Raw genomic sequence first — 17,355 nt, forward strand, 5'->3', positions numbered from 1 at the left:
GTTTCCAGCCTAATTTTTGACTGGAACAGTCCTCAAGACAGTATAAACAGTCCTTGATGAAAAGACTTTCTCCCCCTGTAAATATACACTTGAAAGAGTTAAGCCATGATGGTCACTGTCGCCTGATTCTTGAGTGACCTTAAATAGCTGACAACCGAGGTAAAAACGTCCTCCAAAGTCAGCTTGAATTCACAGTAGATTGAATGGCTTTTTAAAACTTGCATATCCACTGTGCCTCTGACATCCAATCTCACCTAACTCGCTCTGTCACGTCTCCTTGTTCCGTGAGACGCAGGTTGAACTTGGTAAGTTTTGATCGCCTCTGCCAAACCACTTCCAGACTTGATATTGGGCAACACCGCTTGTTGATCCAAGTGCCCACGCTTGCTGCTTGTGTTTGAATGACTGTGTTGACGCGCGTTTCGCCCCACAATGCTGTGCGGTAGGGGCCTCGTCAGGACTATCAATCACTCATGACTCTTGATCTTTTATTTGTTGCTATTCGTTAGGAGAGTGGCTGTGGTATACACTTGCTTACCAATCACGCAAGCTTTTTTTTATCACACCTCTTTTTACTTTGGTTACACATCTTACGTTCGGTAACTTATATCATTTAGACTACAATGTTACCATGTAAATAGAAGCAACAAATAAGAATAATGAAGAAAGCAACAAATATATTGCAATACCAAAAGACAGATACATGCTGAGTTTCTACTAAACAACTCCAATCCACAAATGAAATATTAGCCAAACCAGCTAATCATACATCGATAAAAGGTTCTGAATAAATTTATTAAACTATATACAAGATGCTGGCATTTTCCTACCTAATATAGAGCCAGCAAGCACTTAGAACATTTTATAAAAGATTAGTTATTTTTGTTTGTATATTTATAAACTTAATAAGGTACAGATAATTATTTTCCTTATAAATTTATACTTCACTCAGTTTCAAAATTTAGAATAAGTAGTGGCTATTTTATAAGTGTTATCTATCTTACCAAACTGTTGAAAAAATATAGGTTTTTGATATATATATATATTGTATTAATATTTAACCCAAAAAGGACCCATACTCAATTCTTTCATTTAGACCAAAGGGGGATACTGTTTTTAGCACATATGTCCATCTTGCTTCTTTATTTAACAGGCATTTATTATTGTCTCCTCCTCTTCCATTTGTTATACCTTTGTCAATTCCTACAAATTTTAAAGAGACAGTACTGCTATTATGGACATCCCTAAAATGTCAAGCCACACACCTGTCTCTTTAATAGAGAATGTCATCTCTATGCTCCTGTACCCTATCCTTGAACATTCATTTCATTTTACCTACATAGAACAGGGGACAGGAGCATTGTAAGGTAAACTATTTACTTGTGCGCTTGGAATGATTGAAATGTTGATAAAAATAAATGATAAAAGATTAGACAAAATTAAGGAAGATGTTGAATCAGCTTTACAGGTAGTAAACAAATTTGACCATGATCCTAATTTTAATAAATTAAATGAAGTAACTAAAACACATATATCTAGATTACAGGCAGATTTTAAAGTAAGGAAATGTAGAAAGTTACATCATGACCAAGAAGATTATCAAAATAAAAAGGTTTATGTTTACAAATTTGATAAGGACTCCTATGATTCAGGAACAGATATGTCAGATTTAGAAACTGAAGAAAGGACTCAAAAAAAAACGATGGAATCTCTGGAATACAGAGTATAGGTCAAGGGGGAATAGGACGGAGGAGGAGACGAGGGAGGAGGAAGAGGAGGAGAGGTCAGAAGATATCCCCAGCAAAATCAGAGAGAGAGAGGTGACAATTTGAGACAAAGATCAGGAAACAGGGGTAGGCCACGAAGGAGACCCTATCAGGGCTATTAACCTCAGCTTCACTTGAAGATGAGTTACAAATCATCAACCTTTCCTCATTTAGTTTAAATCTTACACATATTGAAGTTTTGAGAAACGTAAGATGTGTAACCAAAGTAAAAAGAGATGTGATAAAAGAAGCTTGCGTGATTGGTAAGCAAGTGTATAACACAGCCACTCCCCTAACAAATAGCAACAAATAAAATATCAAGAGCCGTGAGTGATTGATAGTCCTGACGAGACCCCTTCTGCACAGCATTGTGGGGCGAAACGCGTGTCGACACAGTCATTCAAACACAAGCAGCAAGCGTGGGCACTTGAATCAACAAGCGGTGTTGCCCAATATCAAGTCCGGAAGTGGTTTGGCAGAGGCGATCAAAACTTACCAAGTTCAACCTGCGTCTCACGGAACAAGGAGACGTGACAGAGCGAGTTAGGTGAGATTGGATGTCGGAGTTACAGTCCCGGTCCGCTGTTAATATGCCTCATGAGATGCCATAATACTTGGACACTGCTGCTTTTGTTATAACAACTAGGAAAAGGTTGTATGTTTCTTTGCACATCATTTGCCACAATGTATGGATATGCAAGTATTAAAAAGCCATTCAATCTACTGTGAATTCAAGCTGACATTGGAGGACGTTTTTACCTCGGTTATCAGCTATTTAAGGTCACTCAAGTGACCATCATGGCTTAACTCTTTCAAGTGTATATTTACAGGGGGAGAAAGTCTTTTCATCAAGGACTGTTTATACTGTCTTGAGGACTGTTCCAGTCAAAATTAGGCTGGAAACATTTGATTACAGTTTTCTTCGTTTTACAATGTTGATAGTTGCCTGGTGGTTTCTATTGCTTTAACTATCAGTTTGTGTGAATGTTATGCTATCCACTGCAGTGGTATATGTTGATTATGCATGAATATGAACTACTTTATCCTTGCTAGTAGTTGCTATTAGTAATAAATCAATTGCATTTCAATTTGACCGATAAGTGTCTGTGTTTCATTGAGTTTGATATAACACTTCAGCCTTTTATCTACATATTAGATCAAGGAATAGTAATATTTGAGTGCTGAAATCCCCTACTTTATTCACAGTATCTCATACAGCTCTACTGTGTATATATATATTTTTTCCTCTTTGAAAAATGTTTGAATATATATATATATATATATATATATATATATATATATATATATATATATATATATATATATATAGTAAATGTCTGTTCTAAATTCCACTGTTCATAATAGTCAAATTATATATATATATATATATAATAAACCTATAATAAACCTATTAACCACTAAACCACAAGCCCCCCACAACGAAATATACTTAAATAAATTATTAACCCCTAAACCTCTGACCTCCTACATCACTAACTCTACATAAATATATTAACCTCTAAACCTAACCCTAACATAACCCTAAGTCTAACCCTAACCCCCTAACTTAGATATAATTAAAATAAATCTAAATAAACCTTACAATTATTAACTAAATAATTCCTATTTAAAACTAAATACATACTTACCTGTAAAAAAAAACCCTAAGCTAGCTACAATATAACTAATAGTTATATTGTAGCTATCTTGGGTTTTATTTTTATTTCACAGGTACATTTCTATTTATTTTAACTAGGTAGACTAGTTAGTAAATAGTTATTAACTATTTACTAACTACCTAGTTAAAATAAATACAAAGTTACCTGTAAAATAAAACCTAGACTACCTTACACTAAAAACTAACATTACAATAAAATAAATTAAATTAAATTATTAAAATACAATTTTCTAAATTACAAAAAAAATTAATAAACACTAAATTACAAAAAATAAAAAATGAAATTATCAAAAATAAAAACGAACTACTCCTAATCTAATAGCCCTATCAAAATAAAAAAAGCCCCCAAAATAAAAAAAAAACCTAGCCTACACTAAACTGCGCGCTTAAGCTTTCATCCTATTGGCTGTTCCAATCAGCCAATAGAATGAGAGCTTAATCCTATTGACTGATTGCAACAGCCAATAGGATTTTTTCACCTTTAATTCTTATTTTCTGATAGAGATCTTTCAGCCAATAGGAATGTAAGGGACGCCATCTTGGATGACGTCACTTAAAGGGACAGTCTAGGCAAAAATAAACTTTCATGATTCAGATAGAGCATGTCATTTTAAACAATTTTCAAATTTACTTTTATCACCAATTTTGCTTTGTTCTCTTGGTATTCTTAGTTGAAAGCTTAACCTAGGAGGTTCATATGCTAATTTCTTAGACCTTAAAGCCCACCTATTTCAGATTGCATTTTAACAGTTTTTCACCACTAGAGGGTGTTAGTTCCCGTATTTCATATAGATAACACTGTGCTCGTGCACGAGAAGTTATCTGGGAGCAGGCACTGATTGGCTAGACTGCAAGTTTGTCAAAAGAACTGAAAAAAGGGGCAGTTTGCAGAGGCTTAGATACAAGATAATCACAGAGGTTAAAAGTATATTAATATAACTGTGTTGGTTATGCAAAACTGGGAAATGGGTAATAAAGGGATTATCTATCTTTTAAAACAATAAAAATTCTGGTGTAGACTGTCCCTTTAAAGAGAAACTTCATTTTCCAGCGACGATGGTAAGAAGAGGATGCTCCGCGCCGGATGTCTTGAAGATGGACCCACTCCGCGCCGGATGGATGAAGATAGAAGATGCCGTCTGGATGAAGACTTCTTGCCGTCTGGATGAGGACTTGGCCGGCTGGATGAAGATGGAAGAGGCCACCCGGATGAGGACTTCTTGCCGCCTGGATGATGATTTCACCGGCTTGATGAGGATGGATGTCCGGACTTCGATAACTTTAAGTGGATCGTCGGGGGTTAGTGTTAGGTTTTTTAAGGTTTTTTTGGGTGGGTTTTTTTTTTAGCTTAGGGTTTGGGCAATGTAAAAGCTTTTCAGGGCAATGGTTATCTTAGGTTTATTTAGATAGGGTTTTTATTTGGGGGGTTGGTTGGTTGGGTGGTGGGTTTTACTGTTTGGGGGTGTTTGTATTTTTTTTTACAGGTAAAAGAGCTGATTTCTTTGGGGCAATGCCCCACAAAGGGCCCTTTTAAGGGCCATTGGCAGTTTAGTGTAGGCTAGGGTGTTTTTATCTTGGGGGGGCTTTTTATTTTCATAGGGCTATTAGATTAGGAGTAATTCGTTTTTTTGTTGATAATCTTGTTTTTTATTTTTTGTAATTTAGTGTGTATTTTTTTTGTAATTTAGAAAATTGTATTTTAATAATTTAATTTATTTTATTGCAATGTTAGTTTTTAGTGTAAGGCAGGTTAGGTTTTATTTTCAGGTAACTTTGTATTTATTTTAACTAGGTAGTTAGTAAATAGTTAATAACTATTTACTAACTAGTCTACCTAGTTAAAATAAATACAAACTTACCTGTGAAATAAAAATAAAGCCTAAGATAGCTACAATATAACTATTAGTTATTTTGTAGCTAGTTTAGGGTTTATTTTACAGGTAAGTTTGTATTTAGTTTTAGATAGGTATTATTTAGGTAATAATTGTAAGGTTTATTTAGATTTATTTTAATTATATTTAAGTTAGGGGGTATTAGGGTTAGGTTTAGGGGTTAATATATTTATTTAGTGTTAGTGATGTTGGAGGCCAGAGGTTTAGGGGTAAATAACTTTAGTATAGTGGCGGCAACATTGGGGGCGGCAGATTATGGGTTAATAGTTTTATGTAATAAATGTAATGTAGGTGGCGGCGATATCGGGGTTAATAGTTTTATTTAGGTGGCGGCGATGTTAAGGGTGGCAGATTAGGGGTTAATAACATTATGTAGGTTGCGGCGATGTTGGGGGCAGCAGATTAGTGGTGATTAGACGTGGTTTTTATGTTAGGTCTTTTTCTTTCCCCATAGACATCAATAGGGCTGCGTACCGGAGCTTTTGTTTCCGCGATCGCAGGTGTTAGGCTTCTTTATTGCCGGCTCTCCCCATTGATGTCAAAGCAGCGCTTGAATTTCGGTGCGGTATGGAGCTCAACGCCACCATAACGCCCGCACAAGCCTGCTTTTTGTAAACCTGTAATAGCAGCTCTATAGGGAGGTGAAATAACCCGCTTTTCTGGTGGTCGTTAATTTCCCTATAGCGCTTAAAACTAGTAATCTAGCTGTTTTTTTTATTTATTTATATATGTGTGTATGTTTGGGGAGACACTGAGAACCTTGCACAGCCAACTTTGTTTTTTATGAAAACAGAACAGAAAGCCAACATTTCCAGTCTATCTTTCCATGAGAGTATACTGAGATAGGTTAAGGAGTGTGAAGGTTTTGAGAGCTATATGGCAATAGTGTTTTCAACAATATTTGTAACATTATTTTATTTATATATATATATATATATATATTGTGCTCAAGACACATGCACGCTCCTGAGTCTAATGAGATATGCTCTCATAGAAAGGAGTTAATTTAAAACAAAAGGATACCAACAGAAAAAGCAAGTTTGATAAAACAAGTAAATTGAAAAGTGTTTTGAAAATCATAGTCATTATTTAAATTATGAAAACAACTTACCACTTTACTTCTGTTATTAAATTTGCTTTGTTCTCTTGGTATCTGCTATTGAAGAGTAAAACTAGGTAAGCTCATACAAGTTCAGGAGTGTGCACGTGTCTAAAGTACTCTATGGCAGCTGTGTTTTGTAACATTTTTTGTAGATTTGTTATATAATGTTGCAAAACACTGCTGCCAGAGTACTAAGACACGTGCACACTCCAGAGCTCTTATGAGCCTACCTAGTTTTACTCTTTAATAACAGATACCAAGAGAACAAAGCAAATTTAATAACAGAAGTAAATTGGAAAGTTGTTGTACATTTATGCCCTATCTGAATCATTAAAGTTTAATTTTGACTTTACTCCACCTTGAACCCTCCTCAGAGTCCTCATCCGACTCTCCTTCTGAAAGGTCAGACGAAGGAAGTTCTCCTTCAGCGCTAACTAAGGGTTCATAATCAGAAGATTGCCCATAACGGTCATTTGTGGCCTCCGCCACTGCATTTGGGCTAGGTACTGGCGAGCAATGTTTAATCTTTCTCTTCCCTGATACCAGTCTAGCGCTCAGGGCAGCAGACACAGCAGCCTGTATATGGGTCGTAAGGTCTTAGGTAAAAGGCCTACCCCAGCCAGGGTCGCAGTCTCTCTGCACTGATCTGGGACGACCGTAGTCGTCATCACAGGCTGTTGTTAGGCAAGAATTGCACAATTGTGCCAGAGGACACAAAGTATTAATTTTGCAAAGCATACATTTATTGAATGTACAGAGGAAGATTCCTCCAGACTCTTGATTAATATAGTCATCCATAATGTTGTGGTGATTAACAACACCTTTGAATCTCACAGCGGGGTATTGTTCCTAATGCACCAATAAACTGCCCCCCTTTAAGCCCTGTTTATGGTGTCTTACCACCTCTGGTATGGCCGAACCATGTTGCTACCACTCTCCCACCGCACTGCTGCGCAGTGGATCTGATGCGGGAATGGCGCGAAATTGTTGATGACAACGGGAATCCACTTCTCCGCCCAACGTTAAGGCCTGTGGCCTGTAGTAACAAAGATAGCCCCCTCCATGGTGCAGCAAGTCTGCACTACAGTGTATTGAACAACCGAAGCACCAACAACAAGCTCTAGTTCGGCCGCATATATAAAGTCCAGGATAGAAATGCTTGTCCGTGTCCTGTATAATCTTGTGCCTGAAGCGCTCCCCTCTCAGCCGGCTGGATACCCGGTACACCTGTCTTCTAAAGGCAGATCACTGCCTGAATCAAATGGCACGCCCTCAAGTTGCCATAAGAGAGCGGACAACTTAACCATGATAAGTCTAATTTAGTGTGAAACACACCGAGTTATCAGACAGGGTATTTATGACAGAACTGGAAAGAGGCACAGGGAAACCCAGCATCAGCCAGAATTATATACCAATACTCCCTTGAGATTTACATGGATATTTTATCCCTGGCTCTCAGTAAGAACCAATCCATATTAAACTTATTTTCTTCTATGTAGAGCACCTCTCTCTGCCTACCTCCATGATAGGAGGCAAATAACTACTGAGAGGGTAGGGGGAGGGATATTTATAGCTTTGTTTGGGTGTCTTTGCCTCCTCCTGGTAACAAGGTAGAGTAATTCCCATAGGTTAAGAATGTTCTCATGGACTCTCACTGCCAATAGAAGGAAATATTAATTAAAAAGTTTGGATTTTGGAATTCTGGATTTGGGAATACCTGTATATAAAACATTCAGGTATATATAGAAATATATATTTAAAAATAAAAAGTAATTTTTTTTTCTATGTGAAGAACATAGGTATTTGAAGTATTCCAAAACACATTTTTGGACTAGCGCAGTTTTGGGTTAGCGCGTGTGAGTGACAAAAAGAAAAGGTTTTTTAGCACACCCTATGTCCAGAAGTTAGCAGTTAGCGCTTAAAAAAATGTATCTCTCCACTTGTAATCTAGCTATATGTATTTAATTCCTGCAAAGAAAACTGCTGCTGATCCAATCAGCAGTGCTAGTCGCACAACCCAGCTGTTGCATACTGTAGATATAAACAAATTACAAATCATTTAGGAGGCTCTCGTTTCAATCTCAAGGACTAAACACATATTTAGAATTAAGACATGTGTCAGTCCTGTAAGCATCATAAATATGGTAGGGCTGTATAAAATCTGTATCATTCTGTTTTGTTAGAAAACAAACATACCTCTCCATCTGAGTCCAGTGCCCACATTCCTCTATATGTCCTCGTGTCAAATTAGGAATCTTTATTTAAAGAAAGATATAATATTTAGCATCTCAGTAGAAGAAAAGGAAAAGATAACGAACAACAACATTTTTATACATTTCATTATATATCAGAGAAATGTCAAGAAATGTTTAAGTTCACACACTAAAGGCAAACAAAACAGCAAAAAAATATCTTAAATTACACACAGGTAAAATAAAAAGTTGTCATATACTTTCATTATTTATTTGGTCCTCTTTTCCTATGATTTAAATATGACAATTGTGGGTTTTCTAATTCTGAGAATTGAAAGTGCACACTGCAGACTTCTCAAGCCTGCTATATACAGTATGTGTTCCTAACTGACTACAGCATTGGTAATAAGATAATGCAAAACAATGCAAGGTTTTCCTAAAAAAGATGGCTATGGCAAGCCTATACTCCAGTAATTAGTACAGACTGGCTCCAAATGAAGCAAGTAATGTTTAACAACGCAGAAAACACAGTGTTAATGCATTTAGAATGTAGTTACGCTTAGCTGGAATGCAAATTTATGCAAGACAACTGCTTATCAAAATGAAGACTATTTAATGCTGTATTTGCCCGGTGAGATGCTCATAATGCTTTTTACAGAGCGATGTCACATCAGGAACCAGTGTAAGAATAGAAAAAAAGTCAAATTACTTTCTAGGGCTTCTAGAGTAGTAGCAAAATCCCATATGGAACATCAATGAATGTGTTTTAAAGGGACATGAAACCCAACATTTTTCTTTGTAATTCAGATGTAGAAAACAATTTTTAGAAAGTTTCCAATATACTTCTACTATCAAACTTGCTTAATTCTCTTGTTACTCTTTGTTGAAGAGATATCTAGATAGTTAGAGTGCACATGTCTGGAGCACTACACGACAGGAAGAAGTGCTGCTATGCTCTTGTTAATGCAAAACTGCTGCCTTATAGTGATGCAGACACATGCACACTTCTGCGCTTACCTTACTGCTTTTCAACAAAGGATAACAAGAAAACGAAGAACATTAGATAATAAAAGTAAATTGGAAAGTTTTTTAACATTGTATTTTCTATCTGAATCATGAGAGACATATTTGGGCTTCATGTCCCTTTAATCTTTTCAACATAATATTTTACACAGTTCCCACAAACCTCAACCTGTAAATATTAATTTTATATTTAGCAATTTATCTAAAAGTTTCTGTGCACCGATTGAAATAGGATATAACACACACACACAGACTCTCATATATAACACACACACACAGACTCTCATATATAACACACACACACACACAGACTCTCATATATAACACACACACACACACACAGACTCTCATATATAACACACACACACACAGACTCTCATATATAACACACACAGACTCTCATATATAACACACACACACACACACACACACAGACTCTCATATATAACACACACACACAGACTCTCATACAACACACCCACACAAGACTCTCATATATAACACACACACACACAGACTCTCATATATAACACACACACACACAGACTCTCATATATAACACACACACACACAGACTCTCATATATAACACACACAGACTCTCATATATAACACACACACACACACAGACTCTCATATATAACACACACACACAGACTCTCATACAACACACCCACACAAGACTCTCATATATAACACACACACACACACAGACTCTCATATACAACACACACACACACAGACTCTCATATACAACACACACCCACACACAGACTCTCATATACAACACACCCACACACACAGACTCTCATATACAACACACACCCACACACAGACTCTCATATACAACACACACCCACACACAGACTCTCATATACAACACACACACACACACACACAGACTCTCATATACAACACACACACACACAGACTCTCATATACAACACACACACAGACTCTCATATATAACACACCCACACACAGACTCTCATATATAACACACCCACACACAGACTCTCATATATAACACACCCACACACAGACTCTCATATACAACACACCTACACACAGACTCTCATATATAACACACCCACACACAGACTCTCATATATAACACACACACACAGACTCTCATATACAACACACACACACACTCTCATATATAACACACACACACAGACTCTCATATACAACACACCCACACACAGACTCTCATATACAACACACACACACAGACTCTCATGTATAACACCCCCACACACAGACTCTCATATATAACACACCCACACACAGACTCTCATATATAACACACCCACACAGACTCTCATATATAACACACCCACACACAGACTCTCATATATAACACACCCACACACACAGACTCTCATATACAACACACCCACACACAGACTCTCATATATAACACACCCACACACAGACTCTCATACACAACACACACACACACAGACTCTCATACACAACACACACACACACAGACTCTCATATACAACACACCCACACACAGACTCTCATATATAACACACCCACACACAGACTCTCATATACAACACACACACACACAGACTCTCTTATAAAACACACACACACACAGACTCTCATATACAACACACACACACACACACACACACACACACACAGACTCTCATATACAACACACACACAGACTCTCATATATAACACACCCACACACAGACTCTCATATACAACACACACACACACACAGACTCTCATATACAACACACACACAGACTCTCATATATAACACACCCACACACAGACTCTCATATATAACACCCACATACAGCACCCACACACTCATCCAACACACCCACACTTACTCTCATATAACACCCACATACAGCACACACACACTCATCCAACACACCCACACACAAACTCTCATATACAACACACACACACTTACTCTCATATAACACCCACATACAGCACACACACACACTCATCCAACACACCCACACACAAACTCTCATATACAACACACCCACACTTACTCTCATATAACACCCACATACAGCACCCACACACTCAACCAACACACCCACACACAAGACTCTCATATACAACACACCCACACTTACTCTCATACACAACACACACACACACAGACTCTCATATACAACACACACACAGACTCTCATATACAACACACCCACACACAGACTCTCATATATAACACACCCACACACAGACTCTCATATACAACACACCCACACACAGACTCTCATATATAACACACCCACACACACACTCAAATATAACACACCCACAGACACAGACTCTCATATTACAACACACACACACACAGACACACACACACACAGACTCTCATATATAACACACCCACACACAGACTCTCATATATAACACACCACACACACAGACTCTCATATACAACACACCCACACACAGACTCTCATATATAACACACCCACACACAGACTCTCATACACAACACACACACACACAGACTCTCATATACAACACACACACACACAGACTCTCATATACAACACACCCACACACAGACTCTCATATATAACACACCCACACACAGACTCTCATATACAACACACCCACACACAGACTCTCATATATAACACACCCACACACAGACTCTCATATATAGCACACCCACACACAGACTCTCATATACAACACACACACACACAGACTCTCATATACAACACACACACACAGACTCTCATATATAACACACCCACACACAGACTCTCATATATAACACACCCACACACAGACTCTCATATACAACACACACACACACACAGACTCTCATATACAACACACACACAGACTCTCATATACAACACACCCACACACAGACTCTCATATATAACACACCCACACACAGACTCTCATATATAACACACCCACACACAGACTCTCATATACAACACACACACACACAGACTCTCATATACAACACATACACACACACAGACTCTCATATACAACACACACACACAGACTCTCATATATAACACACCCACACACAGACTCTCATATACAACACACCCACACACAGACTCTCATATACAACACACACACACACAGACAGACTCTCATATACAACACACACACAGACTCTCATATATAACACACCCACACACAGACTCTCATATATAACACTCACATACAGCACCCACACACTCATCCAACACACCCACACACAGACTCTCATATATAACACACACTTACTCTCATATAACACTCACATACAGCACACACACACTCATCCAACACACCCACACACAAACTCTCATATACAACACACACACACTTACTCTCATAACACCCACATACAGCACACACACACACACTCATCCAACACACCCACACACAAACTCTCATATACAACACACCCACACTTACTCTCATATAACACCCACATACAACACACATACTCATCCAACACACCCACACACAAACTCTCATATACAACACACCCACACTTACTCTCATATAACACCCACATACAGCACCCACACACTCATCCAACACACCCACACACAAACTCTCATATACAACACACCCACACACAAACTATCATATACAACACACAAACTTACTCTCATATACAAGTCACACATACTTACTCTCATATAACACCCACATACAACACACACACTCATCTAACACACCCACACACAAACTCTCATATACAACACACACACACACTTACTCTCATATACAACACACAAACTTACTCTCATATACAAGTCACACATACTTACTCTCATATAACACTCACATACAGCACACACACTCATCCAACACACACACTTACTCTCATATAACACGCACATATTGCACACACACTCATCCAACACACACACCACACACACTCTCATATACAACACACACACTTACTCATCCAACATACTCACACACAATCTCTCATATAAAACACACACACCACACAACACTCTCATATACAACACACACACTTACTCATTCAACATACTCACACACAAACTCTCATATAAAACACACACACCACACACACTCTCATATACAACACACACACTTACTCATCCAACATACTCACACACAAACTCTCATATAAAACACACACACACTTACTCTCATATAACACCCACATACAGCACACACACACTCATCCAACACACCCACACACAAACTCTCATATACAACACACCCACACACAAACTCTCATATACAACACACCCACACTTACTCTCATATAACACCCACATACAGCACACACACACTCATCCAACACACCCACACACAAACTCTCATATACAACACACACACACTTACTCTCATATAACACCCACATACAGCACCCACACACTCATCCAACACACCCACACACAAACTCTCATATACAACACACCCACACACAGACTCTCATATACAACACACCCACACACAGACTCTCATATACAATACACACACACTTACTCTCATATAACACCCACATACAGCACACACACACTCATCCAACACACCCACACACAAACTCTCATATACAACACACCCACACTTACTCTCATATAACACCCACATACAGCACACACACACTCATCCAACACACCCACACACAAACTCTCATATACAACACACACACACTTACTCTCATATAACACCCACATACAGCACCCACACACTCATCCAACACACCCACACACAAACTCTCATATACAACACACCCACACACAAACTCTCATATACAACACACACACACACTCTCATATACAACACACCCACACTTACTCTCATATAACACCCACATACAACACACACACTCATCCAACACACCCACACACAAACTCTCATATACAACACACCCACACTTACTCTCATATAACACCCACATACAGCACCCACACACTCATCCAACACACACACACACAAACTCTCATATACAACACACCCACACACAAACTCTCATATACAAGTCACACATACTTACTCTCATATAACACCCACATACAACACACACACTCATCCAACACACCCACACACAAACTCTCATATACAACACACACACACACTTACTCTCATATACAACACACAAACTTACTCTCATATACAAGTCACACATACTTACTCTCATATAACACTCACATACAGCACACACACTCATCCAACACACACACTTACTCTCATATAACACGCACATATTGCACACACACTCATCCAACACACACACCACACACACTCTCATATACAACACACACACTTACTCATCCAACATACTCACACACAAACTCTCATATAAAACACACACACCACACCACACAACACTCTCATATACAACACACACACTTACTCATCCAACATACTCACACACAAACTCTCATATAAAACACACACACCACACACACTCTCATATACAACACACACACTTACTCATCCAACATACTCACACACAAACTCTCATATACAACACACACACACTTACTCTCATATAACACCCACATACAGCACACACACACTCATCCAACACACCCACACACAAACTCTCATATACAACACACCCACACACAAACTCTCATATACAACACACCCACACTTACTCTCATATAACACCCACATACAGCACACACACACACTCATCCAACACACCCACACACAAACTCTCATATACAACACACACACACTTACTCTCATATAACACCCACATACAGCACCCACACACTCATCCAACCCACCCACACACAAACTCTCATATACAACACACCCACACACAGACTCTCATATACAACACACCCACACACAGACTCTCATATACAATACACACACACTTACTCTCATATAACACCCACATACAGCACACACACACTCATCCAACACACCCACACACAAACTCTCATATACAACACACCCACACTTACTCTCATATAACACCCACATACAGCACACACACACTCATCCAACACACCCACACACAAACTCTCATATACAACACACACACACTCTCATATAACACCCACATACAGCACCCACACACTCATCCAACACACCCACACACAAACTCTCATATACAACACACCCACACACAAACTCTCATATACAACACACACACACACTTACTCTCATATAACACCCACATACAGCACACACACACACTCATCCAACACACCCACACACAAACTCTCATATACAACACACACACACTTACTCTCATATAACACCCACATACAGCACCCACACACTCATCCAACACACCCACACACAAACTCTCATATACAACACACCCACACAGACTCTCATATACAACACACCCACACACAGACTCTCATATACAATACACACACACTTACTCTCATATAACATCCACATACAGCACACACACACTCATCCAACACACCCACACACAAACTCTCATATACAACACACCCACACTTACTCTCATATAACACCCACATACAGCACACACACACTCATCCAACACACCCACACACAAACTCTCATATACAACACACACACACTTACTCTCATATAACACCCACATACAGCACCCACACACTCATCCAACACACCCACACACAAACTCTCATATACAACACACCCACACACAAACTCTCATATACAACACACACACTTACTCTCATATAACACCCACATACAGCACACACACACTCATCCAACACACCCACACACAAACTCTCATATACAACACATACACACTTACTCTCATATAACAGCCACATACAGCACCCACACACTCATCCAACACACCCACACACAAACTCTCATATACAACACACCCACACACAAACTCTCATATACAACACACACACACACACACTTACTCTCATATACAACTCAAACATACTTACTCTCATATAACACTCACATACAGCACACACACTCATCCAACACACCCACACACAAACTCTCATATACAACACACACACACACTTACTCTCATATACAACTCAAACATACTTACTCTCATATAACACTCACATACAGCACACACACTCATCCAACACACCCACACACAAACTCTCATATACAACACACAAACTCTCATATACAAGTCACACATACTTACTCTCATATAACACTCACATACAGCACACACACTCATCCAACACACACACACTTACTCTCATATAACACCCACATACAGCACCCACACACTCATCCAACACACCCACACACAAACTCTCATATACAACACACACACACACACTTACTCTCATATACAACTCAAACATACTTACTCTCATATAACACTCACATACAGCACACATACTCATCCAACACACCCACACACAAACTCTCATATACAACACACAAACTTACTCTCATATACAAGTCACACATACTTACTCTCATTTAACACTCACATACAGCACACACACTCATCCAACACACACACACTTACTCTCATATAACACCCACATACAGCACCCACACACTCATCCAACACACCCACACACAAACTCTCATATACAACACACACACACACTTACTCTCATATACAACTCAAACATACTTACTCTCATATAACACTCACATACAGCACACACACTCATCCAACACACCCACACACAAACTCTCATATACAACACACAAACTTACTCTCATATACAAGTCACACATACTTACTCTCATATAACACTCACATACAGCACACACACTCATCCAACACACACACACTT

General features: G+C 38.6%; 1 protein-coding gene across 1 annotated transcript in view; it reads right to left on the reverse strand.

Moving 5' to 3' along the window:
- Positions 1 to 17,355, reverse strand: part of EPHX2 (epoxide hydrolase 2) — a 422,238-nt gene that overhangs the window by 53,716 nt on the left and 351,167 nt on the right. Inside the window, exon 18 of the mRNA XM_053709506.1 lies at positions 8,635 to 8,693. Within this exon, the coding sequence (XP_053565481.1) occupies positions 8,635 to 8,693 (59 nt within the window). The remainder of the gene's footprint in view (positions 1 to 8,634; positions 8,694 to 17,355) is intronic.

Source organism: Bombina bombina, chromosome 4 (genome assembly GCF_027579735.1).
Source record: "Bombina bombina isolate aBomBom1 chromosome 4, aBomBom1.pri, whole genome shotgun sequence".
In the NCBI taxonomy this organism is placed as follows: Eukaryota; Metazoa; Chordata; class Amphibia; order Anura; family Bombinatoridae; genus Bombina; species Bombina bombina.